The sequence below is a fragment of the Gopherus flavomarginatus genome, chromosome 3 (assembly GCF_025201925.1).
Source record: "Gopherus flavomarginatus isolate rGopFla2 chromosome 3, rGopFla2.mat.asm, whole genome shotgun sequence".
NCBI lineage: Eukaryota > Metazoa > Chordata > Testudines > Testudinidae > Gopherus > Gopherus flavomarginatus.
The window spans coordinates 265896601-265922598 of NC_066619.1; the positions used below are offsets into that span (position 1 = coordinate 265896601).

Consider the following 25998-nt stretch of genomic DNA (forward strand, 5'->3'; position numbering starts at 1 on the left):
AATTCCAAAATGTCAGGGAATGGTCTGTTGCAGCATTCTAAAGTGATGTTACATACATACATACACAGAAATCCGATAAAGCTCAATGTAAACATGATGGCCGCCCTCTTGGCCAACAGACCAGGGATCTCTAGAACTAAAAGTGTGAGGTACTACTGCTTGAGCTACAAGCCAAGGGATCTGTAAACTGGGGTTGTAACAACTAATATGCTCTGTTGGCCAGCATAAAAGTGGACTGTAACACACTCAGCAGCGGGTTACATAAGGCCTTTGCAAAATCTTATCCAAATAACTAACAGAAGAACAGGGATCGCAGGTGCAAGAGACCAGACACCACTAACTTTGCTCAGTCTTACAGCCATGGGTGGTGAGAAGGAATTGAGGATCTATTGATCATTCCGCACCCCTTATGATCTCACACTGGGGGACGGGGGGCTCAAGGGCATGGAAAACGTAGGTGCAGCCTAACAGACAGTGCAAGTCAAAAGACTTCAATTAAGTTCATGGGGCAAATGTGCACCAGACATAGAATATGTACAGACAAGCACTCAAAAAATAACTTCTCTTTCCTTAACCTTTTGGCTTACAAAACCAACAACAAAAGTAAAATAAGTAGTTTTGGAGTCCAAATGAAGGTTACTGTTTAGCAGCACTATGAACCTAGACTTCCAAAAATGCACAATACATTATTTTTGTGGCAAGAGTGTCCCATCCTAACATTTTCTAAGTCTATGAATAATTGCCTTTCAATTCATATTATCTGAAAAGTTTCAGTGGCAATCACTCCCCAGTTCTCCATCCTTCAAGAATCCTAGATTTCATCAGATGCTTCAATAATAATCTTTGTGCCTACTGTGACAGACCCAAACCAGTGGGGTACAGGAGTCTGGTAGAAGGGAAATATACTGGTCACTGGGTGAGTAGTTTTCTGTTTCCTGAGTGACCAGAGCAGGGGCTGCACTAGAGTAATCAGGAACTTGCTAGAACCAGTTAAGGCAGACAGGCTGATTAGAACACCTGCAGCCAATCAAGGCAGGCTAATCAGGGCACCTGGGTTTAAAAGGAGCTCACTCCAGTCAGGTGAGGAGGAGCTAGAGGAGAGGAAGTGCATCTGAGGAGCTGGGAGCAAGAGGCACAAGGAGCTTAGAGAGAGAGGGTGTGCTGCTGGAGAACTACGGAGTACAAGCATTATCAGACACCAGGAGGAAGGTCCTGTGGTGAGGATAAAGAAGGTGTTTGGAGGAGGCCATGGGGAAGTAGCCCAGGGAGTTGTAGCTGTCATGCAGCTGTTACAAGAGGCACTATAGACAGCTGCAATCCACAGGACCCTGGGCTGGAACCCGGAGTAGAGAGCAGGCCCGGGTTCCCCCCAAACCTCCCAACTCCTGATCAGACACAGGAGGAGTTGATCCAGACTGTGGGGAAGATCACTGAGGTGAGCAAATCCGCCAATAAGCGCAGGACCCCCCAAGGTAGAGAAGGAACTTTGTCACACTACCTACATCATTTGTTCCTCTGCTTTTATATTTTCTCCCTCATTATATTACAAGATAAACACAGAATCCTGAACTCTAGTCTTAGCAGGTAGGTAGGCAAGTAAAAGAAGAATTTATTTTCCAGTATTCTTTTATAACATTTATTTTTAACTCAAGTTTACACATATTCTACTATTAATGAGTGCTTAAACAGCTTAATATATTTTAATCAAAATCTTTCCCATTGAACTTTAAGTTATCATTACGGAGGAAGGATGTATAATTACATCAATGACGATGCCTACAGAAGTCAGTTTTTCTGCATATTAGGAAAAGCTACTTTATAAACTCTCTGTAAACTCAAACATACCATGAAATTGCACTCAATTATGGCATAGAATTTATTTTTTAGACTTACTGATCGCACCACTTCACTAATCAGAATGACTGGCGTTCTCTTGCTAGGATTTGATGGCAATATCCATTGACTGTACAGTTCAAGCAAGAACTGAGAACAAGAATGTATATCAACCCCAGCCCGGTGTTTCCTGCAACGTACAATGAGCAAAGATTACAATCACTATATTAGTGTTTCTTTGAAAAGCAATCCTTACACAGCATCCATTTTATAAATGGCAACATATGGTTCACTTTTAATGACTTCAAAACACAAGAACCGAAGTCTGTTCAAGTGGCAAACAGAAAAAAACAACAACACAAGTGACCTGGAGTTAATAGGAGAGGTTGGTGGTGAAGAAGGAGCAGGCATATCACTCTCATCTTCTTCATCTTCATCCCACTCCTCTTCTCTCAATGGAGTGATGTTATTTCCTAGCCACACGGAGTGTATAGAAACCTTAAATATCAGAAAACATTAACTTGAAAAATATTTAGCTTTTTCATAATCAAATTAGAAGTTGCTAGAACAAAAAAAAGCTATAACAAATTTTTCTGTTTAAAAGTGGAGCAAAAATACTCTACAGTATATAAAGATATGTTTATAAAATCTTTATACCATTATTTTTATAGTACTTTATGTTGCATATGTGTTGCACTTATATGGCAGCAACAAGATTATGCTGTGCACCCTATCACTTCACTGAAAATACTAATACTTGTTTCTAAAAACATATGGCATATTGAGTTTACAGGCACAACAGTAAGTTTTACAGGCATCAATCATATCACTACTCTTACAGTACATTAGCACAGACCCATTAAGTTATAGCTATAACCAACTGTATCTTGTCTGGGAACCAATATATGTAGGAACAAGTCCCAACTCTGAATTCCCTAGCCAAAAATACTTTTAAAAAAATGTTTCCTTCATTTATATTAAAGTGTCAAACTAGAAACAATTCAGAAAATGCTACTACTGTGAAATTAAAGAGGACAGGGGAAGGTTAGTGACTGCTGGTTCTATTGCTATTTTCGAAAGTTTAAACACATAACTAGGTTTAGATAATTGCAACTCCTATGCTAATTTCAGAAAAATGCTTGTTAGGAAAGAGAATTGGAAGGTCAGAGTTTGAATAATCATGTTTAAAACAGCCAAGGCTCAAGTAATATGCAGTATTAGAGGACTTCTGCTATGAGATATATGCAGTGACACTGCTGCCTTCCCTTAGTGGTGTCTGGAGGATGGAAAAAAAATAGATCAGCATGAAACTCTGATATCATTCCACAGGGTTTTGTGGAAACATCTGAATGTGTGAGAATCCCATCCAGTTCGCATAAATGGATTTTGCACCCTAATTTTGGGGGCTAAATAAATCCCAAACTCAAAGTGCCAGTTAGCTGAAATGGCCTCACTGTAGATAATGTTGGGTTGAAACTATGAAAAAAATCAGACAAAACTAAAACCAATCTGGCCAATGCTCATGGAAGTTGGGACAAGCTGGCTGAAAGGTTAATGAATCTTAGAAAACCTGATGAAAATATTGAGCTTAGAACGAAGTCCAGAGCCAGCAACATTTTCTCTTGTTGCAGGTTTCACTAAAAGTTTCACACAACTCTAGAAAAACACCACTTAATATAAAAGATTTTGACTGCTCTCCTAAATTTTATACGTTATATCATTCCCGGTCATGTACAGGTTAATATTACAATGCTTATGTTTAACTTCTGACTGAAAATATTTTGCTTTAAATGTGACTTTTTAAAAATCTGGATCCAGAATTTGCCAGAATTATCCCTAGCAGTTTTGCTGCTTTCCATTGTGCTGTCAGTTTGCAGCATTGGGCAGAAAAATTAAGTATACATGATTTTCAGATTTGCAAGTGTGTGTGTGTGCGCGTGACGGGATCTCACTGAGTCAGACAGAATGCGCATTTCATTTCCATTACATATTTTTAAAACCTTTCATGCTCTACTGCTTTTGAAAACTAAGCAAGAAAAGTAAACTCCTTAAAAACTGATGTATTGGAGCATCCTTCAATATACTTCCAAGGGTAACTATAAGATCAATAGTAGTTTTCTTCAAAAAAACATCACTGGGATTGTTTATCGTCTCTGAAAAAACGGGCCAATTTCATTTGGGTGCCTAAATATGGTTTTAGAAGCCTAAATTTAAGCATTCATTGAAAATATTGGCCTCAGGTGTTAAATATTTACAGCACTGCTTATTTACACTTCTGTAAAGCATCATATTCATATCTGGCACACAATAAGAATGTTTGTATCAGTTTGCTCAATGACAAGTCAAAATGATATTTTTCTGAGTACAGTAAGCTGAGACCAGTTTCCAAAAAGCAAGTTGTGCCCTTGCTTATCTTATCACTGATAAGTTTATGAAATCGGAAATTAGATGAAATTTTGTTGTTGTTGCTGCATAAGCAGAATACAATATAGCTTGAGGATTCAGATACACAGGTTTCGCAATGCAGACTGCAGTAAAAACTTGTGTTTGCAAGTAATCTGAGAAACCGTGTCTTGAACACCACAGAGCAGCTCCAATTTTTCTAATTTAAGTTCAAAGCACCATTTCTTATAACAACTACATTTTAGGTAAGAAGCTGAGTAATAATTCTGAATTTTAAAGCACAATATAATACATTTAAAAAAATATATTTAAGTGCTCTAAAGGAAGAGAAGGAGACTAAGGAGTTAAAAATCTTACATGGATCACAATTAGAGATGGGATTTCTGGTCTCAACCTAGACTACAAAACATGGTTTTACTCCAATTATCTATATAAAAAGTTGCTTTAATCAGGGAATGAAGTTATTTCTATGAATTCTAATTTGAAAAAGAAAATTACTACACCAATAAATAGTCTAGCTAAACCAGCTTTATCTTTCCTAAGTGTATGTTTACATTCTTCCATCCCTTCCCAAAGTTTCTAAAATTATTCACAAAAAAATACAGATTTGCTTCCTTATTTTAAAAATAAAATAGGTGTAAATGTTTCATTCTTGTTTGCTCTATATCGTGCAAGCAGCAGCTGTAATGATGATGTGTACACTAGAACGTCCATCCAGGAAATTTAACTGTACTGAGGTTATCATCTTAGTTAAATAAAGCTAGACAGGACCCCACACATACATACTTAGAAAGGTTTCTCTTAATCTAAACTTTTTAATATTTATAAATACTTTATATATATTCTACACACAGTACCCACATATTAGCATTATACTCACAACAATCAAGGTTATTTATGTCATGTTTCCACTGTGAACTCTGTTTTCAAGGACTTGCAAATTGGAAATAAAATTCAATCCAGGCAAAAAAGTGGTACAAGATCTCAGCCCACAAGCTAAATAGCAAAATTTTTTGTTTGGGCTTCTGATTTGGAGTAAAGAAGCATAGGTGACTGAGGAAATGAATAAAGAATGTGAAAAAAATCCATTTGGCCATTTTAATCTTTATGAATGTAAAAAATAATTCTCTCTAATGATTAATCTCTAGATAAGGATTAAATGTTTTTGTTAATTTGAGAAAGAAAAATAAGACTAATATTAAGTTATTTTAAAAATGACGTTACTCATCAATGAGCAACAAATTCTAATTGCCAGAAAATTCACAAATGTACATGGCGCATTTTGGCAGGGTCATATTTTAGACTGCAAGTTAAACTTAATTTCACAGCTGCATATTAGTCTCATGATGGAGTCACTTCAATTAAAAAGACTGAAAGGAAATTCAACACGAAAACCTTATTCCAGAAGACCATTTATTTCAAGGTGTGAAGCTAAATTGTCTATATTTGAAAAACTGTATCTCTGGTACAGTGCTATACATAAGATGTCTGTACAATGTGTTTATACAATGCAGAATATTCTAATGCTCAACTCTGTCAACAAAAGGACTTGAAACATGTCAGAGGCATGTCATTAAGGAATGAGCCAATGACATAGCTGAAGATTTTAAAAATGAAATTAAATTGGAGTTCAAGAAAAAAAATCAGAAAAGTTAACTTATGAATAAACTTAATTTTCACTCAATAGCACACACGCACACAAAGAAAAGCTTTTCTGGCCAAATAAACTCACCTTTGGGCAGTAACATTTTCGGACGCAAGTGTGACAGATATGGCATTTTTCTGCAGTGTCCTTGATACATATTACTGAATTAAGTTTATACATCTTTGGGGTCCATTATTTTAAATGAATGATTTATGTATTATCATGGGCCAGGAATGTATGTAACATCTGGAGTGAGGAGATGTGACAGATGTGAGACCTGGGGGTACAAAGGACTATGTTGCATAATGTGCCAGATAATAATGGTCTTTTGGAACAAAAAGTGTTGAATGCAAATTCCTGGTTATGCAAAACCCAGCCTTTTGAAGCGACGCCCTTAAGAAGTGGACTATTGTTTGCTGATCACCTGTTATATGAGGCCAAGATCTGATGACCAAGTAGCATCAAGGAAAGACTGAATTATTCATGGTAGTTCTTATTATGAATCTGAGACAGTTATGAACTTGTAACGATGGGGTGAACCCAGCTGTGGGTTCTGAAGGACTGACTTCTATGAGAGCCTAAGGCTGGAGTTGGGGCAACCTCTTGTAAGCTCTTTAGCATGTATGCAGGTTCTTTTTTGTTTTTAACGTGCTTTATCTGTAATGTTTTCATCTTAAGTATAAAATGTGCTTGCATAGAAAGATCTGTGTGGTAACTTGAAGCTATAGAAATTATTCTGTTAGTAGCTTCTGGAGAGAAAGCAAAGCACAGACATTGGCCACAATGGAGGCAGGGAACCGTGCAGCCTGGAAAAACCCTCATCAGGAGGGAGAGACATGTGGGTCTCTTTCCAAGAGAGATAATGGCTATGGAGCTATGAGACTAGAGTGGGTGTCCTCAAGGGACCACGGAGGTGGAATACAGGTGCAGTTACCCTGAACAGTGACAATAAGTACCTAAAAATGGTAGTTTGTAATAGAAGTTCCTTCTCAGTCAGAACTTTTGCAGTACTAGTCCTACAACAAAAATGCTGGCATTGTTGTTACATTACAGCTGTCATGATTTTCTTGTAGGAAATACAGATGCCTTGCTAATGGACAGTAATATGACATCCAGCAAGTTAAAATATTCCCAACTAATAAAGGAGGAAGCAAGGGTCCTAGAGACAGAAAACATAAATCTGATATTTTCCATATCTTACTTGGAAATACTAACTTGGGCAATTTAGATCTTTTAACAGTGATAGTAATGTTATTTAAATTAAGTATTTGAAATTAAGAAGTTTTTGCTAATACATTTGTGCTTTTTTTAAATGGAATACTATTTTTCCAAAAGGAGTTTAAATTTAGTCATGGAATGAAATATGAATTTAAACATCAGAATTATTGATAAGGCATTATACTTGGTGCTAACAAGTATTCAATGAATCCTGGTGGAGGACTTGTGCTCCCTAGCTAGGAAATTTATTTACAACTCAAAAAAACCTCACTTGTTTTGTTTTCAGTCAGGATTTAAGATTGTCTTTAGTTTACTAAATCTAAATTGGATGTTAAGCAATGCTTCTTAAACTGGATTTTTGAGAATAAAGACAAAAAAGTTTTAAAAAGTTTGGGCTTGATATATTAACTTGAACAAACCTGTCCTAGTTTATAGCCCATGTTTCCCATTTCTCGCTCAGTATTGATCTGCAGTAAAAGCTTTTCATGGCTGATAAGACCACCTAAAATAAAAAGACAAAGGACTTTTTAAACAAATGCCCAATAAACCTGAAAACTACTTTTTTTTCTACATTATTTGTTCAGAATAGTGTATATGGTAATTCCTGTAAATGTTTTTCTATCACATATAAGAAAAGTTACTTTTTCAGCAAGCAGCCATCATTTCATTCACTGCAGGACTGAAGAATTATTGATATAAATGACCACTGCGCACACACCTGTGGTAGCAGGAGAAAGTGATGGAACAGGGTCCCATGCTTGATAAAAATGGTGAGTGGCAATATTATCCCTCTTAGATATCATTGCTTGGATTTCTTGTTCCACAATTCCTCTGATAACACTTAACTTCCTCCCAAACCTGAAAGCGCAGAAGAAAGCACATTAATGGGTTAAGATTTTTTTCCAGCATTTGCCGATAAAATTAAATATGAAAATTACTAGTTTACTATTCTAGCTGCATATTCACTTAATTGTTTTTAAACAAGTCTGAAATTTTGCCTGAGTTTAAGGTTTACTGTGATATTTAGGGTTCCTTCCATATTTAGCTTAGAAAAACATGAAGAGCTTTCATCGGACAACTGCTCTGCCCACAAAAGAGATGTAGCTATATTTAAAAGTAAAGGTTCTCATAGATTTTCATAGACTCTAGAACTGGAAGGGACCTCGAGAGGTCATCGAGTCTAGTCCCCTGCCCTCATGGCAGGATCATTTTGGGGTTTACAAACTATAATGTGTGTATGTATATATACACACATATACATCTATATTATACACCACGTCTATATTAGTGCTGTTAATAGAATAAGCTATCTTGTACATAACTCTGCATCAAGCTATCAATATACATTCATGTGCTTTCAGAACAGGTGAAATAATACCTTGTATCCAGAACTTTTAAAGCTTTATTGCGGGGCTGCTGTTCTAAGCAGCTAATTGCTGGATTGCCTGCAACTGGTATTGTCATTGCACTCAGCACCAAGGAGGTTATGGCTTGTACTGCAAGAACATTAATTTGGGTCCTCTCTGTGTCTTCCTGCAAAGTGAACATACTCTATGTGAAAGTGAAAATGCAAAATCGTAAGTTCCACGAAAACCAATATAACATATCGCTTGATGTTCAGATGCTCTCTCAATACTCCAGTGCAAAGCAACACTCTAAAGACTCTGGCAATGTTTCTGTTGAGAGTGTACATTTCTTCCTGACCAGAACTTTGGCCACCACATCAATCTCCTGATTGATGCTGTACTTTGTATGAGGCCTCATACTCTTTGGGAACTAAATATAATTATAAGGATTTAATCTACAATCTCGTGATAGATATTTTTTAATATTTCCAGAACTATCCACTCACTTTCATATTGTGTCTAAGTTCAAATGGATCCATTCCCAAGTTTTTGTGATCACTTTTTAGATACTGATTAAGTTGCAATAATATAATCATAGACTCATAGGTCAGAAGGGACCAATCTGATCATCTAGTCTGACCTCCTGCACAAGGCAGGCCACAGAACCCCACCCATCCAATTTTATAACAACCCCTATCCCAGGACCGAGTTATTGAAATCCTCAAAAATGGTTTGAAGACCTCAAGCTGCAGGGAAACCACCAGCAAGCGACCCGTGCCCCACGCTGCAGGGGAAGGCGAAAAACCTCCAGGGCACCTGCCAATCCGCCCTGGAGGAAAATTCCTTCCCGACCCCAAATATGGCGATCAGCTAAACCCTGAGCATGTGGGCAAGAGTCACCAGCCAGCACCCAAGAAGGAATTCTCCGCAGCAACTCAGTACCCATCGCATGCAACATCTCCCCGCAGACCATTGAGCAGACCTGTCTGGTGGTAATTCAAGATGAATTGCCCAAATTAACGATCCTATCATAACATCCCCTCCATATACATATCAAGCTTTGTCTTAAAGCCAGGAAAGTCTTTTGCCCCGACTACTTCCCTCGGAAGGCTATTCCAGAACTTCACTCCCCTAATGGTCAGAAACCTTCGTCTAATTTCAAGTCTAAACTTCCTAATATCCAGTTTATACCCATTCGTCCTCGTGGCTACATTAGTACTAAACTTAAATAATTCCTCTCCCTCCCTAACGTTAACCCCCTTGATATATTTATATAGGGCGAGCATATCCCCCCTCAGCCTTCTTTTGGCCAGGCTAAACAAGCCAAGCTCTTTGAGTCTCCTTTCATAAGGCAGTTTTTCCATTCCTCGGATCATCCTCGTAGCCCGTCTCTGAACCTGTTCCAGTTTGAATTCATCCTTCTTGAACATGGGACACCAGAACTGCACACAGTATTCCAGATGGGGTCTCACCAACGCCGTATACAACGGTACTAACACATCCTTATCCTTGCAGGAAATACCCCGCCTGATGCATCCCAAAATCGCATTTGCTTTTTTAACAGCCGTATCACATTGGCGACTCAGTCATCCTGCTATCAACCAGTACCCCAAGGTCCTTCTCTTCCTCCGTCGCTTCCAACTGATGCGCCCCCAACGTATATCCAAAATTCTTATTATTAATTCCTAAATGCATGACCTTGCACTTTTCACTATTGTATTTCATCCTATTTCTATTACTCCAGTTTACAAGGTGGTTCAGATCTTCCTGAATAGTATCCCTGTCCTTCTTCATGTTAGCAATACCCCCCAGCTTCGTGTCATCCGCAAACTTTATTAGCACATTCCCGCTCTTTGTGCCAAGGTCAGTAATAAAAAGGTTAAATAAGATCGGTCCCAAAACCGATCATTGAGGGACTCCACTGGTGACCTCCTTCCAGTCCGACAGTTCACCTTTCAATACGACCCTCTGGAGTCTCCCCTTTAACCAGTTCCTTATCCACCTTACAACTTTCATATTCACTCCCAGCTTTTCCAATTTAACTAACAGCTCCGTGTGCGGAACCGTGTCGAACGCCTTACTGAAATCTAGGTAAATTATATCTACCGCATTTCCTTTATCTAAGTAATCCGTCACCTTCTCAAAGAAGGAGATCAGATTGGTTTGGCACAATCTACCTTTAGTAAATCCGTGTTGCAATTCGTCCCAATTACCATTGACCTCTATGTCCTTAACTACTTTCTCCCTTAAAATTTTTTCCAAGACCTTACATACTACAGACGTCAAGCTAACAGGCCTATAATTACCCGGATCACTCTTATTCCCTTTCTTAAAAATAGGAACTACATTAGCAATCCTCCAGTCATATGGCACAACCCCCGAGTTTATCGATTGCTTAAAAATTCTCGCTAACGGGCTCGCAATTTCACGCGCCAGTTCCTTTAATATCCTCGGGTGGAGTTTGTCCGGGCCCTCCGACTTCGTCCCATCGAGCTGTTCAAGTACGGCCTCTACCTCAGTTGCAGTAATATCCACTTCCATATCCACATTCCCGTTTATCATCCCTCCATCATCGCAAGGTTCCTCACTAGTCTTATTAAAAACTGAGGCAAAGTACTTGTTTAGATGTTGGGCCATGCCTAGGTTATCCTTAACCTCCATTCCATCCACAGTGTATAGCAGCCCCACTTCTTCTTTCTTTGTTTTCTTCTTATTTATGTGGCTGTAGAACCTTTTACTATTGGTTTTGATTCCCTTTGCAAGTTCCAGTTCAATGTGGCTTTTAGCCTTCCTCACTTTATCCCTACATGTTCTGACCTCAGCAAGGTAGCTTTCTTTACTGATCCTGCCTTCCTTCCACTCCCTGTAAGCTTTCTGCTTTTGTCTAATCCCCTCTCTGAGTTGCTTGCTCATCCAGTTTGGCCTACAACTCCTGCCCATGGTTCTTTTCCCCTTTCTCGGGATGCAGGCTTCCGACAGTCTCCGCAGCTGTGACTTAAAGTAATTCCAGGCCTCCTCCACATTTAAATCCACTAATTCCTCCGTCCAGTCCACTTCCCTAACTAATTTCCTTAACTCTTTAAAATTAGCCCTCGAGAAGTCAAAAACCCTAATCGCAGATCTACATTTGTTTATCCTTCCATCTAGTTTGAACTGAATCAGCTCATGATCACTCGAACCAAGGTTGTCCCCTACCACCATTTCTTCTACGAGGTCCTCACTGCTCACCAACACCAAGTCTAAAATGGCATCCCCTCTTGTAGGTGCTTCAACTACTTGATGAAGAAATCCATCCGCTATCACATCCAGAAAAATCTGACCCCTATTATTCGTGCAAGTATTCGTCCTCCAGTCTATATCCGGGAAGTTGAAGTCCATCATAACCAAATGATATACATTTATGCTCGAGTCAATAACTACTGTGACAAATATGACAATTTTCTGCAATATCCTTGTCAAACTTTATAGAATTATGTGAAATCTTACTGTATTAAATTTATATATCACTGTGGGCCAAGAATTGTATGCAATTTCGTGGGGGAAAAGACCACAGCCCTCCAGGAACTAAGAACAGTGTGTGTGGGGGGTGATTAAGCAAATTCACTCAGGCTATAACACTTGCTGAGAGGGACCACAACCTGGGGAGACTTGCATATACCAGTTACAACTGGATCCTCTAAAGACCAGCCGGCCAGAAAAGGACTTGTATAAATGAGTTTAAATTGACTTAGGGCAGTCTTTCTGATTCTGCAAATGGACAGGACCTTCTGGCCAAAGGGAGGGCCTCAATCCTTAGAGAAGGGTTGGAAGGATTGGCAGCAAACAGAACCCTTGTTGGAGATTGGGGAAGAGGAGTGATCTCTGTTAAGCTTATTAGCTAGCAATCATGTAGGTTCTTTTACTGTTTTTAACATTTCCTCTGTAATGCTTTCACCTTAAGAAAACTGTTACTTAAGACATTAACAATTTTTCCAATTTTTGCTGTATTTAGCAATCTTTCCCATTCTATACATCTATCTTAGATACTCATTTCTTCAATTTTAAAAAAATTACATGACTCCCACTGCCATATTATCAGAGCATCCCCAATCTTTAATGTATTTACCGTCTGTGAAATAGGTAAACATGCCCGCTTTTTATAGATGGGAACTGAGGCACAGAGAGACCACATGACTTGCCCGATATCACAAAGGAAATCTGTGGTGGGCAGCAAATTGAACCTAGATCACCCAAAGTCCCAGGCTAGTGACCTAGCCACTGGCTCGTCCTTTCTCCCCATTCTGCCTGCACCAACCTTTCCTAATTCATTCATATTTATTCTTTTTAGTTTACGTTTATTTTGTAATAAGTTGTTTGCATTGCAGCACTTTGTAAATGTTCAGTTTCAATAACCTTGTCTGTTAAATATGCTGCATTAAAACATATTTAAGGATCTTATTGATACAGTACTTTCAAGCTGCCTGCAAGTGCAGGGAGATGGACCACATAGCAGGTTTCTCCATCTATGACATCTATGGGTTAGTTCAGGATACAACAGCAACAGTGACAGGGTTACATTACACATCTTGCTCACTTTGTGATATAAATCTTACAACAAACAGTATTGTATCAAGCTACTTTTTAACACTAAAACAGGAATAGAAAATATGTGTAATCTGACCAAATTATTGTTGCTGTTGGAACCTTAATTAGTTCATTTCCTGAGTTTGATTATAAAGATGCAGCCTTTTTCTGATGCAGTAATGGGTTTCTTGTAATCTTTTGGTGATTTCTGCCTGCGCTTAATAAAATTAAGCATCTGTATTATCATAATTAGGGTTTGAAGTGTATTTCTTTCATTCATCTGTAACTCAAAAAAGTTGAATTTTTTCCTCAAACTTTCCTAAACCATTCACCTACAAGCAGAGACTTTAGCCGAGAAGGTAAATGTTAATTATAAGTGAAGTCATCTTGCAGTATTACAGTGGGCAAGGAGTTAAATTACCAATAAGGGAAAGCATTTATACTATATAAACATGTCACTGAATGGCTTTACCTCTTGTTGACTTTCTTCTTGGTCCATTACAATTGGCTGAGTTACAAGCACACCAAGGAGAGTAGCCCAGGTTTCTTCAAACTGGGTACGGCTGGTCCACCCTATGAACATATTCAAAGGTATAAGGCTATTTACTACTTCAATGCAACTATAAACTAGCTTTTTATTACAAATGTGGAACAGCATTTTAAAATGAGATGTAATTTCCACAGAAATAATTTCACACTGGTTCCCTTTCAATGTAAGTCATTTTTATAATTGTTGTAACCTAAGTTTTTTCAATTCTATTTTAAAAAATGTCAATCTCTTACCTAAACAGGATTCTGAACATGCGTACGTATTCTGATTTGTTTTTCAGACAATTCTAGTTTTTGATTTTATAGTTTAAAAGCAATAAAACCTTAATGAACAAAAATTTGAGAACAGGTTTTTCATAATAAATACTACACTACAAAACCACCCAAAACTGTCCATTTTTGCAGGGTAGAAATGTGTAGAGGGTCCCAAATGACCCTAAAAATATATAGCTCTCAGTGGAAGCTCATTCCCAGAAGAAGAGGTTTTTTTAAAAACACAATTCAAATAATGCCAAGGTTTCCCAAATAGATCCGTGACTACTAAAGTTTACATATAAAATAAATAAAATACGAGAACATTCTTCCAAGTCAGCGTATAGAGTGATCAAACAGGACACGGACTTAAATCATAAATCAGTCAAATACATTTTCTTCTGTGATGCATTATCAAAACAATGGTCTTTTGTAAGTACACAGAGAATTCTATGTTGTAGCCTTGCAAATCTCATTTGGTGGAAAAGACCCATTCATTTTACTTACTGCCTCCATTGCTCTTTTTAACAAGCCTTGTGTGATATTATCTGATTAAAATATGACTATGTAGATCATTGTAGCTACCACTGCTATATAATTTCAACACATCTTGTACAAAGTATGTGAATTAAGGTGTCCATGGAAAGGTTACGATTAGCTGAATGTGATTATGCTATTTGTATGCATGTATCATTTTTATATCTGAAGTTATGAACTATGTACCTGTATTTCAAATGTTTGTTCCTGTGATAACACCCACAAGGTATTTAAGCTGCACATCTTGAAGGGACTATTCAAGTTAAATGGCCCATCAAGGAACACTTTACTCACAATAGACCATGTAAGATGCCCATCCACACCTGATGGACTTTCATGTGAACATTCTAACTAGAGTATAGCAGCGACCATTACCCTGACTAAGGGTATGGCTACACTTGAAATTTCAAAGTGCTGCCGTGGCAGCGCTTTGAAGTGTGAGTGTAGTCGCAGCGCCAGCGCTGGGAGAGAGCTCTCCCAGCGCTGCACGTAAACCACATCCCTTATGGGTGTAGCTTGCAGCGCTGGGAGCCACGCTCCCAGCGCTGCAGCACTGATTACACTGAGGTTTTACAGCGCTGTATCTTGCAGCGCTCAGGGGGGTGTTTTTTCACTCCCCTGAGTGCGAAAGTTGCAGCGCTGTAAAGTGCCAGTGTAGCCATGGCCTAAGTAAAGCATGCATGGACATCTGACTTGCCCATGTGACTCCAAACACCATCTTGTTACCTGTAATTTTCCACAAACTAGAAAAATAGGTTTTCCCTTCAGTTGGCAGAAGCTATAAAAGGCCCTGGAAACAGTTCCATTTTGCCTCTTTCCCGCTCAAACCTCTGGACTATAGACTTATACTAATGGGAGCATTCCAACCAAAGGACTGAGGACCTTCCAATGATTTTGAAGCAACCAGAGACTTAAGCCCGCAGTTTATCCCATCACTGCTGCAAGTCTGATCCAAGAACTTTGCAATTATTGTATGTATTTGATTCATTTAACCAATTTTAACTCTCACCTTTCTTTCTTTTTATAAATAAACCTTTAGATTTTAGATACTAAAGGATTGGCAACATCGTGATTCTTGGGTAAGTTCTGAGTTATATATAGACTTGGGTACGTGGCTGGTCCTTTGGGATCAGAACAACCCTTTTGTTTGATGAAATTGGTTTTAAATAACTGTTCATCATAAAGACTAATGTCTGGTTGCTGAATCCAGGACTGGAATACCTGAGGAGACTGCATTTCTGACTTCTTGTTAGCCAGCGTGGTGAGACAGGAGTTTACTTTTTTTGCTGGGCTGGTGTATCTCATGGAAGAATAACCACGAATTTGGGGTTGGGTCTGTCCTTTTTCCCAGCAGCTTGTCCTGACTTGGGATTCTCAGTTGTGACATCTTGATATATCCATAAAGTTTGAAGCGGCATAGCCTGACAATGTCAGTGCCAAACATAAGAAACAACTTGATGACACTGTGACAGTTATGCTAATTTTACTGCAATAACCTGGATAAAACCTTTTTGAATTAAGTTTAAGTATCTTAGGGGCTCACTGTATTCAAAATGCAAATGTTATGTATTATTGTGGGATTCTAAGTAACGAGTCTAGGGAGGAGACCTGACTAATGCAAACCCTGTGAACTGTTATGAGCTTCAAAAGGAATATTTGAAATAATTTGAACTTTTCACGTTAAGTGGGTTTACTAGGAAATACCTGGGGGGAGCAGGGGGACAGAAGAGAGGGTTACTCACTTTGTGCATTAACTCAGGTGTGTCCCTGTAGGTGCTCCACTGTAGGTGACGGTGCGTCTCGGCACCGCTGATTGGAGATTTTAGGTAGCACTGTCTGGTCAGGGCGAACGTGTGCAGTAGCCACCCTTGTGGTGCCATTAGTGCTGATGCATCCTAGCCCCACTCTGTTCCTTCTCTACCATAACGCTCCTATTTAGAAGCCCAGAATAGAGGGGAGGAGGGTGGGTAGTGGAGCACTCACAGGGGGACACATCTCAAAGAACCTTAGTCACTGCACAAGGTGAGTAACCCTCTCTTCTTCGAGTGCTCTCCCTGTGGGTGCTCCACTGTAGGGGACTGGAGAGCAGTACCCCATTATCGCCGGTTGGGTTCCAGAGTAGGTTGGATAGTCGACTATAGTACCGTAAGACCTAGTATTGCATCTGCCTCAGAATCTTTTGTGATTGAATAGTGGTTTATGAACGTGTGTACTGAGACCCAGGTTGCAGCCTGGCATATTTCTTTGATTGGTACGTTATGTAGAAATGCTGTTGAGGTAAAAATGGCTCTCAGTGAATTGGCCCTAATCCTCTGGGTAATGGGGGTTCTATCTTCTGTTGTTGGTAACATTTGTTTGCAATTTGAAATCTATTTAGACAATCTCTGTTTTGAGATGGCCGTGCCTTTTGATCATTCCGTGGAAGATATGAAGAGTTTTGATGACTTACGGAAATGTTTTGTTCTATCTGGGTAGAGTGCTAGTGCTTGTCTAACGTCTAGTGTGTGTAGCAGGGATTCCTGAGTAGACCTATGTGATTTAGGGTAGAATGCAGGGAGATGTATAGGTTGATTGATGTGAAATGATGAGGTTACCTTAGGTGTGGTTTCAAAGTCACTTTGTCTTGAAAGAATACAGTGTAAGGCGGATGGGCCATAAGGGCCCCGATCTCGCCCACTCTGCGTGCTGATATGATCGCTATGAGGAATGCTACCTTCATTGATAAATGCAGTAGCAAGCAGATAGCAAGGGGCTCGAATGGGGCTTTGGTGAGGCTCTTAAGTACCAAGTTCAGATCCCATGCCGGTTTTGGTTTGTGGACCACAAAGTACACGTTCTGAATTCCTACAAGTAATGGTTTTGTGATTGGATGCCTGAAGGCTATAAATCCTCCTATCTTGTGGTGAAATGTGGATATGGCTGCAATTCTTGGAATTGTTTTGGATCATCTATCACTGTGGTTGAAGGAAGCATGACTGACTCATCTGGTGATGTAGAGAAGTTGTGTTCCGGTGGCAGTTCTTGTGTATCATCCAAGTCCTCTATAGTTTCCTCAGGTGCCTCCGATGGTTCTGTGGCTGTCTCTGTAGATGGTCATGTTTGCTTCCTTTAAGAGACGTGTCCCCCTTGCATTTGCACTCTGTACGTCACCCATGGATCCCAGTGTGCCCACTGCATTGGGAACAGTAAGGGTGGGCACATCCATGGGTTGGTCAACCATGGTGGCATGTCTCTGCACGGGCGTGGTTTAGTATTTGTAAGTGATGGTTGAGGTTTGGCACTGGATGGGGGAGGAGTGACCTGAGTAGAATACTCCCTCCTCCATATCATCTTCCTCCTCACTAGAGGAGGTCTTAGTTTATCAGTGCCAACAGTACTAGGGAGTCGTCAGCGCCAAGTATAGGAGCCCCTGGTGTTGATGTTATTGGTCTGATCAGCGCTGGGGTCATTGGTGCTGTATATACCTGTTTGGGTACTTGCTTCGGTACCGACCTTTTGTGTGTCGCTTTAGTCGGTGCTGATGTGGCTGGTCTCATCTTTATTGATAACTGCTCCAATGGAATCTGTACTGGAGGTTACATCACCGGTTTAGGTATCGTTGGCACCAAGTCCTTCCTTGGGGTTGACGGGGCTGTGGAGGAGGCGGCAGTCTTATGCCTTTCATTTGACTCCTTCTCTTTATCATTCGTGCTCGCGGTGCGGCTGTTGCCGGATGTGCCCAGAGTGTCAAGCGGGCTACCCCTGCTGGCCATCAGCTGGAAACAGTTCTCTTTAACATCTCTTTCTGCAAGGGTGAGGCATCCCTTTTCCTTGATTTTCTGGAGGTTAGGGTGCTTTCCCTGTCCAGGGAGGAAGTTTCCTGAAGAGTCTTTTCTCTGGTTTTTATTACTGTCCGATGGAGAAGTAAGGGATTTTTCCATCAAAATCATTTTTAGTCTCAGATCCCTGTCTCTCCTCGCTCTGGCTTTCAGATTGCTGCAGTGTGTGCATTTCTGAGGGACGTGTCTCTCTCCTAAGCAATGAACGCACTATGAGTGTCTGTCTGAGATGGGCATCACTTCCTTAAACAAGTGTCCATCTGAGACAGGCATCTTTTGAATCCAGGTGAGCCTGGCATTATTTTACTAATTTTTTTTGTCTAACTATTTATAAAGAACAACAGGGGAGATGATCTCTTCACATTTTTTTTGTTAGTTTTTTTTTAGGGATAACTAGTTTGAAACTGATACTTAATACTAAATGTACGCTATCCACTACCGATAGCTACCTATTAACTCTACTATCTAATTTATTTTGTTTTGCTCTATTTCAGACACCGCTCATGGAGCTCCGTCTGCAGCCGAGGACAGTTGAGAAGGAAATGATGGGGGCCATCACCACAAGGCGGCTACTGAGGCACATGCACCTCGACCAGACACTGCTAACAAAAGTCTCCTATCAATGATGCTGGGATGCACAGACACCTACAGTGGAGCATCCACAGGGACAGCACTCGAAGAAGAATGCACGTTTCCTACTTCAAAACTCACTTTAGAAGCTATGCCATTAGGAGGGGACCTGATATCTGCTGATCCTCTGTTACAAGACGACAGATTAAAGACCCAAACAATATAAAGAAGACACTCTCAGATTCATGGGGGCCAGTAAGCTTATTAGCAGTGTGCAGCTTTTTATTGTTTTAATATGTTTTTCTGTAATACTTTCACCTTAAGAATAGATGTACTAGCTTAGAAATTGCTACGTAATAACTGAAGCATGAGCAGTACACTGCCTGAGGGAGGAAGGCAAAGACCTGCTGAGGCTGGGAATTCACAATATAAGTAGGGAACTGTGCAGCTTGGAAATAAATCAGTCAGGAAAGATAGAAGCATGTCTCCGCCCAAGAGAAGTAACAGCTAGGGAGCCAGAAGCCTAAGAGTGAGTTCCCTTGCTGGACCAGAGAGAGAAAAGACAGGTGCAGCTGCCCTGAATTGTGACTGGTATATCTAACAGTAATGGTGTGTTGCAGGAAAAAAAACAACGGATATTTCTATATAATACAAGGAAAGTTATTGGCAATACCAAAGTTAAATCCCTGTTTTACTAAAATTTCATATTACAATTCTGAACTGAATTTAGTGCTCACTGAATTACAGTGGTTCTATCCTGCTCTGCAATATCCACTATTCCACTTCTACATAGAAAATGATAGTCAATGAAGTACCAAAATTGAATTGTTTGGGAGTTTTTTCATAACACTGATACACATACATACATATATACCCCTCTGCTCTTCCACTCCCAATTAGGAGAAGACCAATGCATTCATTTTAGTTTGGGAATTAAGCAGTATTTGAACCCTGCTCTCTGAAAGGGAAAGATGAAATCATGATCACAGGATATGTTGGTTTCGTTTCAACGCAGAGTAAGGTTTTCCTATTTTAGTTTGAGAAGAAATCAAATATTGTACTTCATTTTTGCTTTTATATACTTCTGATAGCTATTTCTAATAAGTATTCAAAAGAATCATAAACATGTTGTCTACCTACCCAATGTATTAATGCGATAGATGAACTCTTTAAAGATTTCTTTTTCTTGAAGAAATTCTACAGGAATTTCTGGAAAAGCTGTGCCAAAATCACCTGCAGGTTTTGGTGACCAGCCTAGTTTCCAGACCTGTTGGAATATAAAAAGGATACTAATTATTTTAAAATAGTAAATGTTATATTAATGTTACAGCTATGATAATCACATTTGGAATTAAATATAGTGAAATACCAATAGTAACGATAACCCACTCTAATGCACAAAGGATTTGTAAAAAGATTCTAAATTCAAATAATACACTTCTACCCTGATATAACGCGACCCAATATAACACAAATTTGGTAAAGCAGCGCTCCGGGGGGTTGGCGGGGGGGGGGGGGGGGGGGGGAGGGCAGGGCTGCGCGCTCCAGTGGATCAAAGCATGTTCGATATAACGCGGTTTCACCTATAAATGCGGTAAGATTTTTTGGCTCCTGAGGACAGCGTTATATTGGGGTAGAGGTGTACTTTTATGTGCCTACTATATATTTGATAATCTTTTTCATGGTATTTTAAGCATGTGTTACATAACCTGCTAATAACTCAATGAAAATTACTCAACTCTTCCAGCAATAACAAAAACAAGTGGATAATCTTGTTACTAAAAAGCGTTTAAACTTTTTTTTTTTGACCGTTTCTAGTAGCAGACTTATTATACTTCTTCCTCTTTACTGAAAGCTGTCAGACAGGGAAACTTTTGGTAAATAAAAAAGCCAAGGTTTCTGAATGTGGTAAATCCCAAATTCTTCACTTAGAGACCACACAGCATCTCTCTCTCTCTCTCTCTCTCCACAACGGACTGAGGTTCAGAAGTCCTTAGATCAGTTATGAATTTAATCTACCTGAGTAATAATGCATAGTACTGACACTAGGTCAGTAGAAAGAAGGAGAGGCAGTGCCTTGTAATAACCAATTAAATTGCTTTTAAATTTAAAGGATTCCATGTTCTCCTTAAAACCTGAACTGTGTAATTAAGATATTATGCACAAAATCTATATTTAATGGTTAGAAGCCCATCTAGTCTCAGAGGATGCAAAAATCAATGAAACTTTCCTCCCAAAAGGCAGCATTTCAAAATGAAATGTTAAATTTAATGGAAGCAAGCAAAACTTGGAAGTTCCATGTTTCACATACCAAACTGACATCAAACCAACCTCACATTATTAATCTGGATTACAGGGGTGCCAACAATGTGCATAGTGCTTTCCAAATACAGGAAGTCCTCGGAGTTACGACGCCCGACTTATGTCGGACGCCACTTATGACGCTTTTCAACTGACTGCCCATTTTGCCCCATGATGCTTGTTTTACCCTTATGATGCTCGATTAGCATAAAGTTTACTTGAAATCACTTCCTGGTATGGAGCAGGTACGGGTATGGAGCGGTAAGGGGTTACTTTTGATTGGCTTCGAGGCAGCAGGGTAGCTTGTTTTTGATTGGCTCAGAAAGCTAGAACAGTGATTGGCTGAGGCTCAGCATGTGTGTCGTTCTCCCAGGCTTTCTGAGCCCATGTTGCTAGCATTCTGAGAAGCATACATAAGTTTGTGTGTTTATTTGAATGCTGTTTACAAAATACAGTGTACAGTAAATACATTGATGTTGCAACATTAGTCATCTATAATTGATTTAGTAAAAAAATCTGGGTTATTGTGGTGAAAATAGTGTATCAAGTGTTGGTTCACGAACCAATTCCCCCTTCATACCATTGATTTTTATGCGAAAAGCAGTTTCGACTTACAATGCAATTCTGAGGAACGAATTGTGTTGTAAGTCCGAGGACTCCCTGTATAACTCACTCTTTGCCCCAAAAGACTTATAATTAAGTCAAACACCACCACTTTTCCTCAATCCTTCATATAAATCATATATTTTTAAAATAAGCCCTCTAAGTACCCACTATTAGTTGACAGTACAATGTAAATACTTTTGAGGGAAGGATTTAAAGGAGGGATTGTGGCCTCTCAGACTAAATTAAGGGAAGGTATTCCACATGCAAAGGGTAGCATAAAGCACAAAGTGAACAAAAACTTTTGACTCAAGAGGGAAAAAATTGTTCTAACAACCTGGATGCCACAAAGTGTTGACAAACACCAGTATATGCAGATTCAGAAACACTTTCCCCCACAACAGCTAAAAATGCTTCTGATAATTCTGCTTTGTACTTTTAATCAGAGGATCTTACAGTCCTTTAAAAATATTAAGAAATCTTGCAACAACCCTGAAGTATGTCTCTAGCCATTTTACAGGTATATGAACTAATCACTAGAAGGGCTAAACACCTTGCCCAGTTCACAGTTAGCCAGCAGCAAATGTGAACAAAATCCAAGAGTCCTGATTTTTATTAAGTACTGGATGGAACCGTTTCAAACAGAATCTCAAGGAGCTCTCAGAGGATCCCATAATTCTAACCAAACATCTCTCTCCACAGAAGACATTCATATTTGAAAATATTTTTAAAGCTAGTATTGCCAGGCGCTATTTAAAGAAAGGAAAAAAAAAAAAAAAGGACAAAAGGGGACAACCAAATCTGAGTGTAAAGACTGAACATCTAGCAAATTATTATATTTATTTTATCCAAAAATGAACAGTATTTTTCATCTACTATGGAAATAAACCATAATGCACGTACTAAGGGAGGTACTCTTGTGTAGCTGTTTACTAGAGGCAGTCTACCCAAGCTGATGATTATGTTCTTAAGGACAGGAGTGAGAAATGCTGGGATACTGTTGTTTCTCTTATGTCCCAACGTCAAGACAGTCTGTAAACACTCCACCATTTCAGCCACCATTTCACAAGCTGTTGTAATATATTTTGCTTCTGAGTTGAGAGAAAAACAAAGAAGTTTAGTGTAAAATATTGTAAATACATACAAAATGCATACAAATTTAAAGATGCAAGAGGACACAAATACTCCAGTAAGAATAAGCCTATTTCTAACCAACTGAAGTGGAGCTCAACGTCAGATGAGTCATATCATCACAGTAAGTCCTAGTCCCACACCCAGACTTGTACTCATACCCGAGACAGTGCAATGCAGAAGATGAAGTTGTAAAACGTTGAAGCTGGCATCCTTCAGATGACAAATTAATAGTTTTTACACTACCGGTCCAGATGCAACTTAAGGTTCTCATAACACTTTTCAAAGAGTGTTCCATTGACACAGTGTCAGTTAAATCTGCACAGAGCACACCCAATCACTACAGTACTGCAAATGGTTGCTGTGGTCGGAGAACTGTTGTAGAGAGGTCCCAACTTTCTAACAGTAATGCAACCTTAACCAACAGAGAGAATTATTTGAAATAATTCCTTAGTGCAGATAAGACTCTACCAACTTCCTTTTGCTTTTAACTGGAAATAAGGAGGAAAATCTGGCAATTTTTCTACAAACTATGTAAAACTGCATGCAAACTAGAACTTCATTGTTTACTTACTTTGAGCATTTGAATCAATTTCATCCTCACTGACCCCTTTTGAAGTAGTCTTCTTTCTTTCTGGACTAAGAAGCTGGTTTCCAGGTTCAACTGCAACTAAATTAGATAAATACAGAGAAATATTTAAAAAAAACCTATCATCAATATTATTTCTCAGTTTTAATCCTTTCACAAAATTGTCAAAGCAGCATTTGTATTGGCAAGATATCTGGCAAGTTCAAAGGTAAATAAAAAATAAAGTTAATTTCCAAGGTGGAAACACATTTGGCGAAGAAAAAGTTCAAAGGACAGAGAAAATTCTGCATTTCTTTAAGATTGTTAGCCTAGGATCAGTGAGGTTTGCTGGGTTATTCAGAACATCTTCCATATTTGTGAAAATTTAACTCACCTGCCTCTATTATAAATCTGATACAATTAATTAAGGAGCAAGCCTGTGTCACATACACTGCAGAAGCCAACAAATTCCAGAGACCAGGTTGCTGTAATGTTAGGCAGCAGCATTCCAAAGAAGCTTGAAGATCTATACTTAGAGGAATCTGTTCATGTATTAAATGCCATGACAGTGCCTGTACAAGAAAAAGTTTTCCATTATATCAAACTGTCCCCATATGCAAAAATATGAGATCAAATTATTTTTATCCACATAATTACATATATTTGCAGCTACCAAAACTAGGTTTCATTTTTCTTGTTATAGTAAATTAGCATGTCACTAGTTCAAGAAGTTCCAACTAGAAAAAAGTTATAAGCACTATACTGAGTAAACTATCATGTTTATTCATCTTCTCAACAAGCCTCACAGTGCCTCTTTCCAAACTGCCAAGACCTCCCTGTCCGTTAGCCAGACTCTCTCTTAGTTGTAGTGAAACGTCTCCCTTAAAAAACAAAACCACCACCTCACCAAAAAACCCCAGTTCTTTTGGTCCTGTATCTTCTGCTAAATTTCACCTGATGTGTAGAATATACTCGACACAAAAGAGTAACCACTGAATGAGCTAATATTGGGAATTGATGCTTATACGTAAACCTAGAGCCCAGAAATTCTTCTAGACCTACATAACTCCCATTGAATCTTCAGAGTTAAAGGGAAACAGAACATATTTGTAAACATTCTGTTGCACCTTTTATTACACTCACTCTCTTACCTCTAATGACATTACTACAAACTTCAGGATGTCACTCTCTTTGTCAGGTGGAATGCAGAGAGAGGCTGGTAATTTAGAGAGTAACAACAAATACTGAGCCAGTGCACGAGAGAGTTTCATCACAGTCTGATACAGCATCGTGTCTCCTATAAAATAAAATGTCAGGGTAAAATCTAGAGGCTCGAAATAAAAAGCATTATGGTTAACATTTTCTTTAACAGAAAACATTTTGGGCAAAATATTTTACTGCTGAGAATCTTTGAGAATTAACTTATTGTGACAACACTGTTATACAGTATGAACAGAATAAGACCTTTATTTTGTATTACCAAAAATATCGCTTAGCTTGCTCCAATAGGCTGAAGTCTCAACTGGCCGCAACGGCTGAAAAACTTGATGTCTGGCAGGAAATTTTTGAACAATGTTACACACGTGGTCGAGGGTTACCCTACGGGCAGTTTCAAAGAGGCTGCTCTTTTGGTCTTCTGAGATTTCGTTCATGCCAAGACTTAAACAGGGAGCTAACAAGCTTAAGTTGAACTCCTGAAATCACAAATGGTACATAAAAGTTTAAAAAGAACACATTTCTATGGAGAAAGGAAATTAAAGCATTTTGGTAATACTATGCAAATTAACAGAGCAACATTATGGAAGTGCCACTGTGATTGCCACAGTTAAGGTTGTGTTCTGGTTCATACTCAAAACTGGATTCCAACTTTATTTTGTGAGGAAAATGACATCTGTCCCAAATTTTCAGCACCTAATCTGAATAAAACTAGAGTTTTCTGGGAGTTTTAACTGGTTAGAACTTGGAAACTAATCAGTTTACAGATGAGAAACTGAGACAGAGATTAAGGCCAAAGTATACACTAATTTTGGGTGTCTAATTTAAGATGCCAGGACCTGATTTTAAACATTCCCAGTGGCCAGGAGAGAGCTCCACAGCGTGCAGCTCAGGGCACACAGGGCACAGCCAGGGTGCAGAGAGCTGGGTGGTGACAGCTGGGACGGGTTCATGGAACTGGGCAGCCCCACAGAGGATGGGGTTTCTGACACAAATCATTCCATGTTGACTCCCAGGTGAGTGAAAGAGAGAGCACGAGCACGCTTGGAGGAGAGGAGGGGAGAAATCAGGGAGAAAGATAATAATTAAGACAGATTTAGACACGGTATTTTTAGTAAAAGCCATTGCAGTAAACAAAAGTTCACAGCCAGTGACCTGTCCATGACTTGTACTATAAATACCCCTAACTGAGGAGCCGCTGGTGCTCAGGAGACGTGGGGAGAGTGGCCCCGGGCACCGCTGCTGCACTGCACTGGCTGCTGAAGTCACGGAAGTCCTGGAAAGGTCACAGAATCCACAACGTCCGTGACAGACTCAAAGCCTTAATAATAATTAATGCACTTGGCTATCTAGAGCACCTCTCAACTGGGAGCTCAAAGTGCTATTATCCAAGCTCAGTAAAACAAACAAAAAAAACTAAGTACAATTTAAATAATTTTTTAATTT

The 25998-nt window shown here is 39.2% G+C and overlaps 1 protein-coding gene and 1 long non-coding RNA gene across 10 annotated transcripts in view; one reads left to right on the plus strand and one right to left on the minus strand.

Annotated features, from left to right (window-relative positions):
• LOC127048396 (uncharacterized) overlaps positions 1-19865 on the plus strand; it is a 57680-nt gene extending 37815 nt beyond the window's left edge. Inside the window, exon 4 of the long non-coding RNA XR_007773642.1 lies at positions 18659-19865. This is a non-coding gene — a long non-coding RNA (uncharacterized LOC127048396). The remainder of the gene's footprint in view (positions 1-18658) is intronic.
• The window catches only part of HTT (huntingtin), a 232497-nt gene that overhangs the window by 52392 nt on the left and 154107 nt on the right, over positions 1-25998 (minus strand). For 7 of the 9 annotated variants that reach the window (XR_007773556.1, XM_050947253.1, XM_050947252.1 and 4 more), the window contains 12 exons: positions 24818-25031; positions 24489-24634; positions 23732-23909; positions 23344-23439; positions 22542-22729; positions 19875-20001; positions 13481-13581; positions 8478-8632; positions 7818-7957; positions 7519-7601; positions 2201-2331; positions 1894-2023 (listed from right to left, as the gene is read on the minus strand). Coding sequence is in view for 7 of the 9 variants with exons in the window: in XM_050947253.1 (XP_050803210.1) it covers positions 1894-2023; positions 2201-2331; positions 7519-7601; positions 7818-7957; positions 8478-8632; positions 13481-13581; positions 19875-20001; positions 22542-22729; positions 23344-23439; positions 23732-23909; positions 24489-24634; positions 24818-25031 (1689 nt within the window). In the remaining 2 variants the exon portion in view is untranslated. Of the gene's footprint in view, positions 1-1893; positions 2024-2200; positions 2332-6033; positions 6159-7518; positions 7602-7817; positions 7958-8477; positions 8633-13480; positions 13582-19874; positions 20002-22541; positions 22730-23343; positions 23440-23731; positions 23910-24488; positions 24635-24817; positions 25032-25998 lie in introns of those variants that run through there. The other 2 variants (XR_007773557.1, XM_050947256.1) reach the window with 2 other exon arrangements.